Source organism: Pseudochaenichthys georgianus, chromosome 6 (genome assembly GCF_902827115.2).
Source record: "Pseudochaenichthys georgianus chromosome 6, fPseGeo1.2, whole genome shotgun sequence".
Classification (NCBI taxonomy): domain Eukaryota; kingdom Metazoa; phylum Chordata; class Actinopteri; order Perciformes; family Channichthyidae; genus Pseudochaenichthys; species Pseudochaenichthys georgianus.
The window spans coordinates 38,221,988-38,241,848 of record NC_047508.1 but is presented as its reverse complement, the minus strand read 5'-3'; the positions used below and the strand labels follow the sequence as shown (position 1 = coordinate 38,241,848).

The 19,861-nt window shown below is 42.8% G+C and overlaps 1 protein-coding gene across 1 annotated transcript in view; it reads right to left on the bottom strand.

Moving 5' to 3' along the window:
• Nucleotides 1-4,000, bottom strand: part of cspg4 (chondroitin sulfate proteoglycan 4) — a 113,462-nt gene extending 109,462 nt beyond the window's left edge. Inside the window, exon 1 of the mRNA XM_034084496.1 lies at nucleotides 3,925-4,000. Coding sequence (XP_033940387.1) covers nucleotides 3,925-4,000 — 76 coding nt within the window. The remainder of the gene's footprint in view (nucleotides 1-3,924) is intronic.
• Nucleotides 4,001-19,861: the final 15,861 nt, after the last annotated feature.

Here is a 19,861-nt window from a genome sequence, read left to right as displayed (position 1 = left end):
AACTCTCTCCTGAGAAATGTTTCATGACTCTAGAGAGACTACTTTTTGGTGGGATTTTTAGGCACTTTTTTAGGTATTTCCAAAGACAGAAAGCAGTCAAGGTACCGCACATTCTGCTCTGCATTTGTATAAACACTCGGATTTTCTTGTTTGGATTTTCTCCAAATGTCCCATTTCTCCTCTGTCCTAACATTGCGTGGTGTTTAAACTAAGAGGTGAGGAGAGGGTCACCAAGTGTCTGTGGGACCAGCACAACCAGCTGAACTCTAATCTCATCAATTTCCCAATGCAAATATGGAATTTATTAATCTTCTGTGCAGACACTTGTAGTCACACCATTTTCCCTGCCAACTCTCAAGGAGCACAAGGAGGCCTTGTGTACAGACATTTCACAAAGCCAAGGCAAATTTCATATTTATTTGTTCTGGTTACCATGGCGACATTATACTCTAGGGGAGATAGCAGGCTCATATTCAGTCTTGGGATACAAATCCCATCGTTAAGCCTTGCAATTGAAAATGCAAACACATTCAAGGCAAGGCAAGTTTATTTATATAGCACTTTTCAACACAAGGTAATTCAAAGTGCTTTACAAAAAAAACGAAAGACATTAGGAAAATGGCATTTAAAATCAGTCATTAAAAATAAAAGCTAATAAAAATTCAGAATGCAAGACATGTCTAAAACACTCACCAACACACAAAACACATTAGACAATGTTTGGAGTAGATATTATTGACTTATTTTACACTTTTTAACAATTTTTTTTTCAATTAGGTTTGAGATAAATCAGTCAATACCCTTTTAGCATTATCTGTTAGCTTTATACATAACTATTTCTGCCAAAAGTTGGAAGTGTTTTGTTTTCTCTCCATTTCTGTGGTTTGCCTGTCTCTTCATGTGTTGGGTCATATTTGTATTTTTGAGAAAATCCATATTTTATAGATGGATTTCCAGAGAACAAGACAAGACAAAACAACAAACAGGGGGCTTTGTAGAAAGCTTGGTAATGGGGCGAGAAAGAACTCATTAACTTTTCACACTGTTTGACCAACAGAGGGGAGTGGCGGCGGACACGGCTCCCCAAGGAACACAGCATTTCTAACAGATTTACATAACAACCGCAAACTTTGGGGGGCAAACAACAAATAGCAAAACAGGAAAACAACTTCAATTACCATGCCAACCAACAAAACGCATGTCCTGGAGAGCAATTTATGGTTTGGAAATAAGTATCCTGCCAATTGTTACAAACCTGGGTAAAGTGGCAGTTAAATAGCAGCCTTGATGGCAGCTGAAGGGATGCAGAGCTGCAGGCAGTTTTAAAGACTCTGAACAGGAACATGTCATGTCCAATTTCAGATTCAACTGTGATAAAGTGAGCATCCCTTGAAGTCCTGTCACATTGCTGCTGAATACAGGAACATGTGGTTCTAATGGCAACATGTTCCTTTTCAATCATATGGGGAAATGGTGTTCACTGAAACATTTGATAGGCAACATATGTTCGAATCAATCACAGATGCAATGGTGAATTGAGGGCAATGATCACCAGAAGGTTAAACAAGCAGGTCGGTGAAACATTTCATTTTTACCTTAGTGTTCTTATATTTCCTCCACTTATTCTATGCTAAGAACTGTATAGTATTGATTTGGTAAGCTCTTGTATGCTGTTATTCAGAAGCAGACATAGGCTGAATCAAGTTTTCTGTACTGGAAGGTCACCTTACAGAGCACTGAATCAACTTCTCCCAACTAGGAGGGCATCAGAAGGGGCCAAATCAAGCTTTCTCCACTGGAAGGGCATCATAGAAAGCACTGAGTCAAGCTTTCTTTCTCTACTGGCAGGGGACCCAGAGTGACAGGATCATGTTTTCTCCAATGGAGAGGCATCATTGAGATGACTAAATCATGTTTTCTCCACTGGAAGGCCCCCTAAAGAGCACTGAAATACGTTTTCTCCACTGGTAGGGCACCCAAGAAGGCACTGAATAAGTATTGTGGCATTATGTATTATGGCAACACATGAAAGTGTGAAAGCATGCTAGGTTGCAAGAGAAACGTGTGAAAAAAATGTAATTAAAGGTGAAGGCTTACTGTGTTTATGATTTGATTATAATTGCTTGACTCATCACGTGGTTGCAGACTGTAAGAAGAAAGGTGTCAATGACTTGAACACCCAGGCATCTACACAGCATGTGGCGCATGGCCTGTGACATTTGAAGATGTAAACACAGGGGAAATGAATTAAATGAATCCCTGTGTAAGCCTTCTACAGAGTTGGAGGAAGAGTCCGCCACACAGCTGGTGGCAGGCATTTTGTCGAGCCAAAGGGGGGCCAAAATGGAATCAAAGACTTGGTACATCTGGTCAACATTAGCAATTAGTTCTCCATGGTCAGTGGGTCTACTGTTCACACTCAGGCAGAGAGGTTTGTGCCAGCACATAATGAGATGAGGAGAAATTGTACCTGGGTTTTCCAGTTTTATTCCGCTATTTGAAATGGAGGAACAGTTGATTTTGGACATTTGGAAACTACATGTGCTGCACCATCTCACCAACCTAACTATAATGCCAACTATTGTATGTATATTTGCATAAATATTGCGATATGCAAAAAAGTTTCTGTGAGTCATCAGCAAAAGCAATGCGACCACACTGAGACCGCCGACACTGTTTGCACGGGGTACAACAACTTATTTAGAGCGGGGGTGTCGCCGTCACGCAGTCAGTGGGGTTTATCTATAAGTGAGCAAACAGAAGGGCAGATGAGTCTTTCAGTGGTCGTGGTGAACAGATCACAGTGCCGACGATGTGAATCCAGCTCTCCAGCTGAGCTTTGATTCTGTGCCACTGAAAAAAAGCGATACTCCCCCGTTCAGATCAAGAGACACTTCTATACTTTAGCTGCCAATAAGACCCTCATGGAGAGGTTTGCCTTGGACTTAATTGGTGTGGAATTTGCAGTGTGAGTTTGAAGTTCTGACAGCTGGAGGAAGACAATGAGCTCAACAGCTGCTCTAAGTCTAAGGCTGATGCTGCCAATTCGCCATATGTACAATTTTGCGCGGAGGTGAGTTGGTAAAGCTGTTTGTTGGTTTCAACTTCCCATCCACATACTGGATTTACCTCACGCAAACACTAACTGTACTCACAGTCGGGAAGATTAAGAAGCATAATTCCTGCATCAAGTCATACTGAGCAAGGTACATCTGTGGCTGAATTCACTCATGCACTATGTGTCCATTGTATGAGCCTTGGCCTCCCAGCATCCCCCTCTCCAACACACACACTGCCTCCCTCACTAGCCCCCTTTCTCGCTCTCACTTTCATCTCCGCTCTCTGGGTGGATAAGGAGCAGCTCTGCCTGCCACTGTGCACTTCCCTCTGAAAGAGCCATTCATTGCTGCCGGCGCAGAGACCTCGGCTCACCTCCTATCCACAGAGGGTTTCGACTTCTCTACCTCCTGGCTGTTGGCAACACGCATTCAACGCAAACATTCTCAAGGTAAAAGCTCTGACACATGCAGAAGGTCAAAGTCTGAAAGGCGGAGAAAAAGAAAAATGCTTTGGATGAAAAACCGACAGACGTTGTCTCAAACCTTGGACCAGGGTTAGGTACATATTTCCCCTTATGCATTGAGTTTCTTCCAAGAAAAAATAATGTTTCACTACTGTGCAAAGACTATGAGAGTGGACAGCACTACATACAAATAAAGAAAACATCATGTAGAGTTTTCTCTAACTTTCTGCTCAACTGGTGCAAGTTATAGGGAAAGTTTCTGAAGTTAATTTACTAAGTTTGAGGCATCAGCGTATCAAGCATTGATGTATGCATTGGGGAAACGTGCATCTCTCACAGAGGGGGAGAAAGGGAGAAGGGGGGAACAGGACACTGACAGAGTGATTTGCAGTGGCACTTACCTCCTAGAGCGGGGCTGGGGAGGCAGAGCAGCAGGGTCAGAAAGGCACCGACCAGGACCGAATGCATGGCTCTCATATTTTCGTGCTGAAAGTTAAGTCCTCCACTCTCACGTTAAAGACACTCCATTCAGAAGGGGACTGAATGAGTTTCCAGTGTTGGGACCTGCTGCAGGATACTCCTCCATGTAAAGGGGCTGGGCTGGGGAGGGACGATGAGAGAGACGCCCTCTTACAAACCCCCCCTCTCTCTCCAGCACACACACAGACTTCTTTAGATTGAAAAATCCAGAGATGGCAAAAGTACACACAACCTTTACTCAAGTAGAAGTACAGATACTTGTGTTTAAAAATACTAGAAGTACTGACTAAACTTCTTTACTCAAGTCAAAGTAAAGAAGTATGGGCTTCGAAATGTAATTAAGTGAAAAAGTACCCACAACTGTTTTAAAGAGTACCTGACCTCCCTTTATATTAATAGAACAATAATGTCATTGTTAGCTAATGAATGTTTCCATGCTGAACAACGGCAACATGACAACGTTTCCATTGGTCCCTCTTCTTTAGAGAAGACCAGGAAGTGAGGGATACACGGATCGTGTTCAAACCAATAGGCACGCAATGATTCTAAATAATAATGATCACGCACCAAACACACATTCAGACTAAAGGAACCAGCTGTTTGGGAAATGAGTGAAGTAGAAAGTACAGGTATTTGTGTTCAACATGTGAGAAGTAGAGAGTACAGGTATTTGTGTTCAACATGTGAGAAGTAGAAAGTACAGGTATTTGTGTTCAACATGTGAGAAGTAGAAAGTACAGGTATTTGTGTTCAACATGTAAGAAGTAGAAAGTACAGGTATTTGAGTTCAACATGTAAGAAGTAGAAAGTACAGGTATTTGTGTTCAACATGTAAGAAGTAGAAAGTACAGGTATTTGTGTTCAACATGTAAGAAGTAGAAAGTACAGGTATTTGTGTTCAACATGTGAGAAGTAGAAAGTACAGGTATTTGTGTTCAACATGTAAGAAGTAGAAAGTACAGGTATTTGTGTTCAACATGTAAGAAGTAGAAAGTACAGGTATTTGTGTTCAACATGTAAGAAGTAGAAAGTACAGGTATTTGTGTTCAACATGTAAGAAGTAGAAAGTACAGGTATTTGTGTTCAACATGTAAGAAGTAGAAAGTACAGGTATTTGTGTTCAACATGTAAGAAGTAGAAAGTACAGGTATTTGTGTTCAACATGTGAGAAGTAGAAAGTACAGGTATTTGTGTTCAACATGGAAGAAGTAGAAAGTACAAGTATTTGGGTTCAAAATGTAAGAAGTGGAAAGTACAGGTATTTGTGTTCAACATGTAAGAAGTAGAAAGTACAGGTATTTGTGTTCAACATGTGAGAAGTAGAAAGTACAGGTATTTGTGTTCAACATGTAAGAAGTAGAAAGTACTGGTATTTGGGTTCAAAATGTAAGAAGTAGAAAGTACAGGTATTTGAGTTCAACATGTAAGAAGTAGAAAGTACAGGTATTTGTGTTCAACATGTAAGAAGTAGAAAGTACAGGTATTTGTGTTTAACATGTAAGAAGTAGAAAGTACAGGTATTTGTGTTCAACATGTAAGAAGTAGAAAGTACAGGTATTTGTGTTCAACATGTAAGAAGTAGAAAGTACAGGTATTTGTGTTTAACATGTAAGAAGTAGAAAGTACAGGTATTTGTGTTCAACATGTAAGAAGTAGAAAGTACAGGTATTTGGGTTCAACATGTAAGAAGTAGAAAGTACAGGTATTTGTGTTTAACATGTAAGAAGTAGAAAGTACAGGTATTTGTGTTCAACATGTAAGAAGTAGAAAGTACAGGTATTTGGGTTCAACATGTAAGAAGTAGAAAGTACAGGTATTTGTGTTTAACATGTAAGAAGTAGAAAGTACAGGTATTTGTGTTCAACATGTAAGAAGTAGAAAGTACAGGTATTTGGGTTCAACATGTAAGAAGTAGAAAGTACAGGTATTTGTGTTCAACATGTAAGAAGTACAAGTCAAAAGTCGTCAGAAAAATAAGTAGTGGAGTAAAGTACTGATACAGAAGTAATGTACTTAAGTACAGTAACAAAGTATTTGTACTCCACTACTTCCCACCTCTGGAAAAATCATGTCATGCCTCTCCCTCCTGCCGCTGCACTTACACATTCACGTGTAGTGTAAGTACAAGAGCTGTCAGTACACACATACAAACACATTCACATCTGTTTGACCCCTTGAACCCAACAAGCAACACCGCCTTTCTCTCAGTCTGACTACTTCTGGAATAGAAGATCTCGCCTTCTTTTGTCTCATTCAGTAATTGGAATGGCCTTTTGAGACTACCACTGCCTTCTGCAAGGATAAACCTTTTACTTTTAATTAAAGACAAATCAGCTTGCCCGACTCTCTTGGCACTTTATCTTCCAAGCCTTTCCCTTGATCAATGTCTTGTTCTTTATGTTTTTGTTCAACAAACCTGCTACAGAAGTTAATTAACCACACACTTTAGCGTGGAGAGGCGGTTTGAGTTGCATTTGCGTTCACTATCTCCGCTTTATTGATAGGGCAGCGACAAAAGAGCTAAAGTTACTCGTGGTGAGTGCTGTCGCTGGCTGTTCTCCACTTGGCTTACACTTAATTAATTTGTTGTAATGAACATGCTCACACTTCTCCCTAGGATTAGTATTTTCTGGTTGGATGATAAGATTAAACATCAAGTTTACTCTCACAGCTTGAACGTTCAATTTCACCTGTCTCACAGTTAGCTAGTTGGCAAATGATTTATCGTTTTTTCAGACGGCTGAATACAATTAGAATTTCCTAAACACTTCCTTTCAGGTGTGGAATAACGCTACAGCAGTATTTCACTGTTGAGCGCATCCCATGCAGTGCAATTAGTTTTCTTTTCAACTGAACAGACAATTCCTCAGAAATTGCCTTCAAATTAGCTGAACATCAAATATGATTAACCCTTCCAAAGCAGGAGAATGAGACAACACAAGTGGATCATTTTCATCTCAGAAACTTGCAAATGCATCAAAAATATCAAGTTTCATACTTGTTCTCAATCGGGAGAGAACGTGATATCCACACAGGAATATGACTTTCATCTGACTCCTCTGATCTGTGCAGAAGAGAACAAGTTCCCCCTCAAACTAAATCTGCATATGTCTTTTTCTTTGAATCAACAGCACCTCCAGTGGCAACAGCTACACACTAAAGAGGGCAGCTCATCCCTTTACTCTGCAACAAGGTTATGAGTGTGTGTAGGAAACCTGTAAAATAACACATGGCGCCTGTAACAAGATCAGGCAGGCAAACATTTCGGAAACCTCGGCTTTCCTGATTATTTCAGCGTGACACGAGCTACAATTAAAATGCTCCCTGTGAGCTCAAGCCAACCGTTTGCACCGATGACAAACCCTCGCCTCCCTGGGGAAGCTTAAAGGGCCCCGGAGGGATGTCACCCACTGATATGAGTGGGCTCCTGCCATATGTGAGTACACAGGCTGTTCTATATAATCCACAACACCAGTGGCCCCCTTTAGCGTAAGCACTTCAGCTGATGCAAGTAGATGTGTGTAAACCCCTCTTTATCAAAACAAGATGATGCAATTCACGAGATGTTTTGGGGCTTAATAACGCATTGAAATGCTTTGATTTAAGGTGTCCTGCGGAGCTCTTTATTGTCAACAACAACAGGGTTTGGTTTATATTCAACTCTTCTCACCTCAATACTAAATGTGTCCTTTAGGCCTTGAACACGTGGAATGCATTTCCCACCTTATAAAAAGCCCTTTTAAAACTCAAGACACCTGTTTACATATTTTCCTACCCTTTCAAAGCGGTGTTACAACCCGGCTCATGGGCTGTAACGTAAAACAGGGAGGCGAGACGAGAGGTAAGAACATATAGTTTATTAGTTTGAACACAACACTAAATGGACACCAGCAACAAGTCCCTGAAGCTGGCGCAGAGAGAGTGCCCAGAGGAGTGAGAGCGACGTATCCGGCTTGCTCCTCCTATATCCTTTTAGCGTAGCTCACCCGGGAGGTGCGCCCATGGATGTATAATAGGGTGCGCCTCATCAGACAGATTGCAGCTGGGACCTGCAATCACACACACACACACACACACACACACACACACACACACACACACACACACACACACACACACACACACACACACACACACACAACCAGACAGCACCCCACGTGGTGTGGAGGGGTCGTCACAGCGGCATGTCTACATTTGACTGTGAACCTGTAACAAGTTAACTCTACACATGTTAGGAATGTGCATCTTTCTGGTGGACAATTTAAAGACTCACTAATGGAATCCTTACACAAAAACACTTGTGGTAAAAATGAAATTAATACAAAACATGTTGGATGTTTTTGGCCACTTGGGGGTACCAAAACAAGCTGCAACATCTTTCATTTGAAGTTTTAGTAGATCTTTGTTTTTTATTTAGCTTTGGTCTCCATCATTCCCTGTGAGATACATCTTGATCTTAAACTGCTAAATACTCAACTGTGTTCAACAAAACCCAAACAGTTGACATTCAGCAAGTTTTTCAGAGCTTTATTGCTGAAAAGAGCTTCCTGTTGTGTCTGGAAGTTGATGAGCTAAGACTGTAAGCTATAACATGTAAAGTAAATTAGCTACAAGAGAATAAAATGGTCTGAACAGTTGAATTGTTGGTGGTTATTCTGCATTGACTTAGTCATTTAGGTCATTGTTGCCTCTGCCAAGAAAGTCATGTTTAGCCGTGTTTTTTCGTTTGTCTGTTCGTCAGTCTGTCAACAGGATTACGGAAAAAACGGATTTCATGACACATGGTGGGAGGGTGTAGCATTGACAAAAGAGTAACTGTTTAAATGTGAAACGGATCTGACTCACGGTGAAGAAGGATACACATGTTATTGTTCACTTTCATTACATGACATCACATGTCCCGTCTCAATGACGTCACAGACAACCATGATGGGCTCTGACTTGGAATGCCATATGCTTGTGATGCTAACAGTGCTAAGGGTGCAACAATACTATATGTTTTACACATAGAGGGATGATATAAGGCTCGCAGCAGTGTGAATTCAAATCAAACTGGTGTCTTTCAAAATATAATGTTTTTTTGTATGAAATTCCCTCGTTGTGTCCTCTCCCCAGCACAGCTTTGTATTAAACAGACAAGTTAATCATGAAAAGTAATATTCATAGTTCATTTGAATAAATCAGGCTGTCCACTATCTCCTACATCTCATTCCATCCGTCGGGTTGATTAGTTCCTCTCTGTAACACAGTGCCATCTCACATCACCTCACAGCTACATCTCAAACTGTCCTGAGTCTGGAGGAAATCTTATCAGATGTCATTTCCCTCCCAAGTTTTTGTAATTTTCACACAGAGCAGTAACTTGTGACATTTTGCTGAAATATCATCTCTTGGGCGAGGAGCTCAGCTTTCACCACACCGTCTCAAATATCACCTTCTTGTGTTTCTGCAGCCGTCTGGCCAGACCACAGCTATGCCTTCGAACTTCCAGACTTGATTAAAGCGCAGCAAGTATTACAATGTTATTTTAAACCTGTTTTTTCCAATGTCAGGATGAGAACTTGAGTCAAATGTCAGATAATCACAGCAGTCTGTTTTAATCACCATGCTTTACTACTTACCCTGTATTATCAAATGGTCTTTGAACAAAGAGCTTAATGGCATTAGCAGTAGAAGGTATCCTGCTACGGTAAAATAGAACAGCGTCATTATAAGAGATTCTTAATTTTGTCCATGAGGGAACATTTTTCTACACCTTTTCAGCTAATGGAAGTGTTATGCTGTGTTCGTTATTCTCGCGTCCATGTAAGAAGCTTAAAAAGGAGACTAAATGGAGTCTCTGAGAAGGTTCAAAATTGGTACTTTAATTAATAAAAAGCGCGGTAATGTTACAAGCAGGATATTGTTCAGTCAGGAGAGAAAGTCTGCAGCTTCCTCTCCCTCTGATGGCCGTGCAGAAGAGAGCTTCCAAGCATTCGTCTTTCCCGCTTCTCGCTGTTCGCTCCTCCTCTCTGGGAGCTGTAGTGACGTAGGGGACTTCCCCCCTCGTTCGTCTGTGTCCGATATCGCGTTAAACAGAGGATTTCGACATTTTACATTCATTGCTTACTTCCACATGCCTTTTCTCCTCCTTATCTCTTTCATAACTTTATATGTAATACATGTTAACGGCGTCAATAGCCACTTTAATGATACTAATGGGCAGTAGTCCCGGATGTCGTCATGACGGATTTTCAGAATAAAAGCTTGGTATTGAGAACTTCCGGGTTTTTCCAGAATAAAGAATAAAATAGCATTTAAACTGACGGTATGTTTAAGGTACATTATGCCATAAAACATTGATTTTAATTTCTAACAGAAGCCCACTCACTTTTCGTCTCTTTAGTATAATGGCTCACTTATGACTACATTTATATTTTTAATCCATGACTTCTTATTCATTTGCTTTACTTTCCATGCCAATTTTATTTGGGGAAAACAACTGACACCTGCATAATATCAGCGCTTCCCATGCGATTTGTGCCTGAAGCATGGTTGCTGGACAAGATTGTACGAGTGGAAACGTTTTTGTGTGGAGGTTGCAGGTTGCAGCCTCTGTCATTTAATAGCAAAGGTAAACACTTTGATGAGAAGCTGTGAAAGAAAGCAGCACACCGAGAGGCGAGGTTCAGTGTGACATTCTCCAGGCAGAAGGTTACTTCGAAAATGTAATCTGGTATAGTTCAAAGATTTGTGAAGAATAGCCCTAACAGATGAAAGAGAACGTCATCATTCTAAATTAAGGTTTTTATATATATATAGCAAGTTTGTTACTTTACAAATGTTGTCCATTTTGCTGTAAGACCAAACGTTATTGCAGTGGCGAACCGTCAGGGCCTTCAAGGTATTCAGACCCTGGAACACTCAGATAAAGGGGCGGTGGCGTGGGGTGTGTGTGTGTGTAGAGGCTTCTCAATACTCAAATTTCCCCTCCTCGACTCCCCTCCTCGACTCCCCTCCTCGAGACTTAGACCCGCCCACAGGAGATGCGAGCGGAGGACCGAGGAGGGGAACCGAGGAGAGAGGAGGGGAAGCAGCAGACGTTTAAAGAAATGAGAACTCCTCTCCTCTGAGCGGTCATATTAAAGCGACGTCCGTTCATTATGACGTGGCAACAGCTGCATCAGCTGTCGAGTGTTTTGTCATATTTTATAATCTCTGTTAGATCAGCTGAACATTGTTCCCCCACATATTTTATTTGAATTCATTGAGAGTGCGGTATAATGAGACAATAACAGGCTACAGATGCGGACACACACACACAAATATATTTATATAAATATATACAATTTAAAGTATGAGAGCACTCTCATAATAACGTAACACAGTCAGAGACTGGATATACGCCCCCCCCCCCCCTCTCTCTCTCTGGTCGCTGAAATGGGGAATTGAAATTACGGGCCAAAAGTTGTATTTGCAAGTATTAAAAGTAAGGACATCAAACCAACTGAGACCCGTCTGTCCGCGGCATCTGCGCACTGTACAACACACACCTACACACTGTACAACACACACACCTACACACTGTACAACACACGCACCTACACACTGTACAACACACACCTACACACTGTACAACACACACCTACACACTGTACAACACACACCTACATACTGTACCACACACACCTACAGCTGCTAAAGCATAATCAGGCTACAGCCGTTGTGTATTTTATTATGTGAAGCACTAAATGGTTTTAGAAAAATATGGACTCTTTGTAGATATCTACTAAACTAAAGCAAATAAAGAGAGTAGGCCTGTTATACTGAGTGATATATATTTTACACACTGCTCTGCTTTCTGCAGGACCTCACAGCTGTTCTCACTGTAAACATCGCGTTGCGATGAGAGCAGGTTCTCAAATAATATCCAGGGGATGCATGCAGAGCTGTCATTGGCTGAGATAAGTCCGGCCGTGCGTCACGCCTCCACCGTTCCCGGAAATGCATCCGCGGAGGAGCCGTGGAGGAACCATCAGTGTATCCTCGGTTATAGCTCCTCCAGAGAGCCTCCTCGATGCTCGATCCTCGGTCCTCGGTGTGCATTTAGAGAAATGAGACGTCCTTCAAAATGGCGCGCTGAAATTCATTTCCGGGTCACTACCGGAGGACCGAGGAGTCGAGGAGTCGAGGAGGGGAAATTTGAGTATTGAGAAGCCTCTTGTGTCTACCATGTGTCTACAGAAGGTCCAGTTGTGATAGACACGGTTCGCCACGGCGTTATTGTAATAGAGCATAAAGCCTCCACGCTGTTATTTTTTAAATATTGTTTTTATGTAAGTATTATAAAAAATGGACAACATTTGAAGAACTTTTTGTACACAGATAATTTTATTAAAATTGTTTATGGTTAGATGAAACTAGTTGGTCAAAGTGTTACAAATTGAAAACATTGAAAATGAAATGTTAAGACTTATTTAGAAGATTGTCTCGATTGCTAACACATTTTTTTTTTTAATTGCTCAGTTTCTCAGAACACTAAACACAATTCACAAAACCACACACCCAAAGTGCAAAACTCCTCATTTCTCCTGCTAAGTGAAGAACTGCACTCAGAACTACATAAACACTTACCAAATGCAAACTTTAGCACCAAATATAACACACTTCATTCATAATAGATGGTTTGACCACCCAACTACACACTGCTGAGCATACTCTAAAGCACTTTCATCTGTTCTGGGCTATGCTCTGTACATAGAGGTTTCTGCAGAGAAAGATTGCTTGAGTTTACAGAAATACAGTAAAGGAAGAAAATACAAATGAGTTGTTGAACAAAATCACATTGTATTCAAAGATAACATTGTGCAACATGCATCTCAGCACATAGTTACTATGCTTCGGATCTCTCTAAGTGTGATGCATTGTTTGCCAAAACCCAGTTTCTGCTGCTTCCTCATTGCTTCCACCTCTTTGTTTCTCAGTCCTTCAGATAAACAGCAAAGACATAGTGGTCGGTCAGTGTCTGTGTTACCACAGTACATTGTGCAGGATCTTTGTACAGTTATAGTATGCAACATGCTAACAATTCAATTACAGTAATGAAGTAAATACGTTTCACACAACGGATATAAGCACTGATATATCATGAATTATGCAGAGCTGAGAACTGGTAACTAACCTGTTTTCAAGTCTAAGTGTCCGGATTACAGAGGCAACAGTACATCGGCTTGGATTAGGCTGAACCCTCTGTCCAGCCTCTCATCGTCAAACCATGGTTGATAACATTTAATTTCATTAGAGAGTATTCTTCTTTGTCCACGTCCTTTCCCTCCAGCTCTACCTCTACCTCTCATTCTTCCTCCTCTCACTCTCACCCCAGCTCTTCCTCCTCCTCTCACTCTCAGCCCAGCTCTTCCTCCTCCTCTCACTCTCAGCCCAGCTCTTCCTCCTCCTCTTGCTTCCATGTTGGCTTCCATTGTTGCTGTAAGAAAGTCCTCACCTGTGGTATTTTTATAGTGCTAACATCCTGATTGATGCGCCAACAATTATGCTACCAGGTGTAACGTGTTTCTTGATCATTGGTCGATGTGTGAAGCCTTTTGAATATCAGTGTTTTAAACCTGCTGTGTCTTACGTGGAGAAACGTGTGCAGTGGTTTGCACAAAGTGCCATGTTGATTTGCAAATTGTGTGAAAAGCTGAAAACGTGTTTAGAGTTTTGGAGATTTGAGCCGATGTTTTGCTCTTTGAGTGTCAGTTAAAAGAATTGTGCTTTATGTAGAATTTTAGTGTGTTAGCAATCGAGAAAAACTGTAAAATAACAATTTGCATGGAGATATTGGATCACAGATCATTAATCACTATCTGTTTTGATATATGATTAACCCTTTGGGTCATCTATCAAGGGAAATTACCAACACAAAATAATTTCTGCTTTGTGTACACTTAATCCATCCATCCATCCATCTTCTCCCGCTTATCCGTGGTCGGGTCGCGGGGGTAGCAGTTCCAGCAGAGAGCCCCAAACTTTCTTTTCCCTGGCGACATCAACCAGCTCTGACTGGGGGATCCCAAGGCGCTCCCAGGCCAGCGAAGAGATATAATCCCTCCACCTGGTCCTAGGTCTACCCCTTGGTCTCTTCCCAGCTGGACGTGCCTGGAACACCTCCCTAGGGAGGCGCCCAGGTGGCATCCTAACTAGGTGCCCGAACCACCTCAACTGGCTTCTTTCGACGCGAAGGAGGAGCGGCTCAACTCCGAGTCCCTCCCTGATGACCGAACTTCTCACCTTATCTCGAAGGGAGACACCAGCCACCCGGCGGAGGAAACTCATCTCGGCCGCTTGTATCCGCGATCTCGTTCTTTCGGTCATGACCCATCCTTCATGACCATAGGTGAGGGTAGGAACGAAAATGGCCCGGTAGACAGAGAGCTTTGCCTTCCGGCTCAGCTCCCTTTTCGTCACAACGGTGCGGTAAAGCGACTGCAATACCGCTCCCGCTGCTCCGATTCTCCGGCCCATCTCACGCTCCATTGATCCCTCACTCGAGAACAAGACCCCGAGATACTTGAACTCCTTCACTTGGGGTAAGGACTCATTCCCTACTTGGAGTGGACAGTCCATCGGTTTCCTGCTGAGAACCATGGCCTCAGATTTGGAGGTGCTGATCCTCATCCCAGCGGCTTCACACTCGGTTGCGAACCGATCCAGTGAGTGCTGAAGGTCGCAGACCGATGAAGCCATCAGAACCACATCATCTGCAAAAAGCAGTGGTGCAATCCTTAGTCCACCGAACTGCAGACCCCCCCCCCCCACGACTACGCCTCGAAATCCGATCCATGTATATTACAAACAGGATTGGTGACAAAGCGCAGCCCTGGCGGAGGCCAACCCTCACCGGAAATGGGTCCGACTTACTGCCGAGGACCCGGACACAGCTCTCGCTTTGGGAGTACAGAGATTGGATGGCCCTGAGTAGAGACTCCCTCACCCCATACTCCCGCAGCACCTCCCACAGTAACTCCCTGGGAACCCGGTCATACGCCTTCTCCAAGTCTACAAAACACATGTAGACCGGATAAGCGTACTCCCAGGCCCCCTCCAGGATCCTTGCGAGAGTAAAAAGCTGATCCGTCGTTCCACGACCAGGACGGAATCCGCATTGTTCCTCCTCAATCTGAGGTTCGACAATCGGCCTGACCCTCCTTTCGAGTACCTTGGAGTAAACTTTCCCGGGGAGGCTGAGTAGTGTGATGCCTCTGTAATTGGCACACACCCTCTGATCCCTCTTTTTGAAAAGGGGGACCACCACCCCGGTCTGCCACTCCTTCGGTACTGTTTCCGACTTCCACGCAACGTTGATGAGACGTGTCAACCATGACAGTCCCTCAACACCCAGAGCCTTCAGCATTTCCGGGCGGATCTCATCCACCCCCGGGGCTTTGCCACTGTGGAGTTGTTTGACGACCTCAGTGACCTCCCCCCGGGAGATTGGTGTTGATCCCCCGTCATACTCCAGCTCTGCCTCTAACATAGAGGGCGGAGTTGTCGGGTTCAGGAGTTCCTCAAAGTGTTCCTTCCAACGCCCCAACACTCCATCAGTTGAGGTCAACAACGTCCCATCCTTACTGTACACAGCTTGGATGGTTCCCTGCTTCCCCCTCCTGAGGTGTCGGACAGTTTTCCAGAACAACTTTGGTGCCGCCCGAAAGTCCTTCTCCATGTCTTCTCCGAACTTCTCCCACACCCGCTGCTTTGCCTCGGCCACGGATGAGGCTGCTGCCCTTCGGGCCTGTCGGTACCTTGCAACTGCCTCGGGAGTCCCCCGGGATAACAAATCCCTGAAGGCCTCCTTCTTCAGTCGGACGGCTTCCCTGACCACCGGTGTCCACCAGGAGGTTCGAGGGTTACCGCCCCTTGAGGCACCTAGGACCTTGAGACCACAGCTCCCCGCCGCGGCTTCGGCAATAGAGGCTTTGAACACCGACCACTCTGGTTCAATGTCCCCAACCTCCACAGGAATGCCCGAAAAGCTCCGCCGGAGGTGTGAGTTGAAGGCCTCCTGAACTTGGGCCTCCTCCAGACGTTCCCAGTTCACCCGAACTACACGTTTGGGCTTACCAGGTCTATCCAGAGGCTTCCCCCGCCACTCGACCCAACTCACCACCAGATGGTGATCAGTTGACAACTCCGCCCCTCTCTTTACCCGAGTGTCCAAAACATACGGCCTCAGGTCCGATGATACGATAACGAAATCGATCATGGACCTTCTGCCTAGGGTGCTCTGGTACCACGTACACTTATGAGCATCCTTATGTTCGAACATGGTGTGTGTTATGGCCAATCCATGACTAGCACAGAAGTCCAGTAACAAACCACCACTCCGGTTCAGATCAGGGGGGCCGTTCCTCCCAATCACGCCCCGTGTACACTTAATATCATATATATTTAATATCATTATAATTTATACAAAACTTTACTTTTGTAGACTTTGCCGTCGACTCTTCTACGTTGAGATGGACATTTTAAAATGTTTTTTATATATTTCATTCACTACAATGAGTAATTGATTGATCAAGAAAAATATCTGCGGATTAACTATGAAAACAATTGTAAGTTACAAAATGTGCACCAGTAAATCTCAATCAAATTCTGCATCTCAATTTATTCTAGACTAACGTTCTACTCTGTGACCATGGCAGAGATTTAATGAATGTCAAGTGTTTTAGTCCAGGAGCGAGTCCTTGAGTCCAGAGAAGAAGGTGTCACCAACATATTAAAATAAGATTAGCATTGTAGTGTCTGTATATTCTGCATGAGGGCTCACTGCCAAATAGCCTATACTGTGGACGATACCAGGCTTACATGGATACATTTGAGTGGAATATCAATTCAATGAAATCTATTTTAAGCTGTGAGAACCCAAGTCTGCCTCGCACTGACAGGTAGGGGTGTTACAGGGTGATTAACAGTCAGAAATGTGTTGATTGAACTCCACAAAATGAAGCCCCAAGAATTATTGGGATTAATTATTATCACATTTTAATAAATGAAACATCCAGACTGCATGTAAAGTACCAAAAGTTATTTTCTGTGCTGTCTGAGAGTACCTGATAAAGTCAGTTTCCTCACAGGACTCTTGTTCAACTTTCAGACCACTCCCAACGACCAACAGCCAACATTTGCTGATAACATAAAAGCATGGTACATTTAATTTTCAGCTAAATCAGCAGATGCTAGTTGTTGGAGTAACTTTCTTTCTGCCATAAGCCTATTACAGTCCTTTTTTGACGGTTCATCTTTGATGTCAACTTAATTTTCCTTTTCTCACCTCAGCTAATGCATGAAAGTGGAAAGGTAGTTGACTAATTCCAGGTGTCTACAGATGCAATTCTGTGTCTCCAATATGTATTACTAATGCTAATTCCTATGACAATAACTGTGTCACATTCAGTTCCATAATCACATATTTAGATATGTTTTCTCAAGGACAGTAACATATTAAGTTTGCAAATCAAATAACTCCTGAGCTCAGTTGATAATGAATGGTTTTAGCCTAATCTGTGTTTTTTGGCTGCATCATTTCAGGGTTTTAAATATCTATTAACATGGGGTTTTCACAGACACTATCTTTTCCCTGTCAGCTGTGTGACTTTTAATCTCTCTCTCTAATGCCCCGGGGCGAATTGTCTGCAAATACATGGGGATCCCGGTATTAAATGATGTTTGAGGAGAAAATTAAACACAGAAAAACAATACAACAACAACAACAACGAAACTCCTCCATTGGACTCTTTTGTTTACTTCCTAACATATTGACCTGACTATGCAACACTCAAGCCTCTACTGGTTAGCGCTCTAACACATTGTACGTGATCTCAAAGCAGGTGACCAATCACAACAGAGCCGGCCAGCAGACCAATCAGAGCAGACTGGGCTCTGGTTTCAGACAGAGGGTGAAAAGAGGTGCTGCAGCACAGGCAGTATCAGAACAATAAAGCATGGAGACATGTCGGCACAAAACACAAATATGAAGATGAAAATTAGCACAATCTTTCCTCTATAATGAAAACACAGGCAGCAATGTCAAAGATAGCACATACAACATCTGACAGACGACAGAAAGCATTTTATTTTTCCTTTTTCAGTGAAACAATGGCTTACCAGCTATCTATTCTATGCCACAATTAGAATTTATACCAAATATGTGATAATTTCAAGGTTAAATTCTAACATATGCTGTCTTCGGTACAAAAACTTTTCCAATTTCAGTTCTTGACACGCCCAGAGCTGTGAGGCAGAACATCACAGCCGATCTGAATTTCCCCTTCATCATAGCCCACGGATCATCAGTGTGACAGAGTGGGACAGAAATCTTTCTAACAATCAATTGTGTGCCAGTCGGCATGTACACAAAACTAAATTCTGTATTTCATGCGCCGTTTCACTTGATAAAGAGAGGAATGCCGCCGCGCCGGCTTCTGTCATATGAACTCGCTAAATGGAAGGAAGGATGGGAGGGTGCCAGAGTGGCGTTGTTCTTTTAACACTGAGCCCCCTGCTGTGTTTGAACATCACAGTGATTTAAGGCAGCAAACATGCAGCACGCAGTACACAGAGCATATGAAGCCACTCATTTTCTTTGGAGGGGAGTCAGGGGATGATTGAAACATTCAGAAAACAACAGTTAGGTTTTGGTTTTGCTCTGTCGAAGCGAAATGGAAGAAATGGGACGACTTTACTATCAACTTTACAGTCGTTAAATGCTACATTCAAAAGTGCTTTGGACCGCGTGCTCCCCTCCAGCTTCCTCTGTACCTCTTCGGAAGACCAGATTCCCAGTAGGTAGCTGGTCTCTTCAGTGGACAACTGCTGCTTGTTAGTTTGAGGTTTTCCATCGTTGTCTCCAAACTGGATAAAACGCGGGCTTTTTGTTGTTGTTAAGAGGTTGATCCCGCCCCTGCCCCCGCCTCCGACATAAGCGTGACATATGCGGTGCTTGCTTTCTAGTCCGACAACTTTTTGGTGCTTGAAAACGATCCGGATTCCGGAGCTTAGAGGCGGCTCCGCTGCGGTGTGAACAGGAAAAACCGGTGCTTTTCAAACTCCAGCTCCGAACTGGCCCTGGAACCGCGTTGGTGAGAAAGGGGCATGTGAGGCTGCTTTAGTTTGAAGTCAAAGACAAAGAATCCTTTGATTTTGCTCCTGAAATCAATAAGCAATGTTCTGCAGAATATTCCTGGAGAAGCACAAACAAGAAAGGACTGTCCAAGACACCTTTCAAACTACACTGGTTGTAAGATACTGGAAATAATTTAATCATCTGTCTCCTATTGTTTTTGTATTGCAAGGTTTTTATCATACTTTTGTGTCCATACAAGATACACCGCCCTTCACACTGGTAACAAAAATCAATATGAAACCTTAATATGAACTGGCAGTTCTACAGATGTTTTAAAATATATATTTCTCTTCCGTCTGGTGGAATCTATGATCATGAACTCAGATGATTAACACTTCACTGCTCTCAGCAAGACATATTTTCAGATGCAAGTGGACATGTTCGTCCTCCAATATATCCTCACCGTTATCTTTTCAACCTTGTGAAACATATGTCATGCATTTTATTCGCTCCTGAATTGGAAATGTTTTTATACATCAGTGTGAGGCGATGCGGTAGTTTCAATGCCAAGATGTGGGCGGAGAGACAGTCGAGGTCTGAGCGAAGCCTCGGTCACATCACGAGCAGATAAAATACTTTGATTCGAGATATGATACTCAAAAATAAACTATTGACAGATGGTGTTTTATTCAAATACTACAAATAACCCAACTATCAAAGTATAAGAAAAGCATGTGTTAATAGAAGAGGCTGCA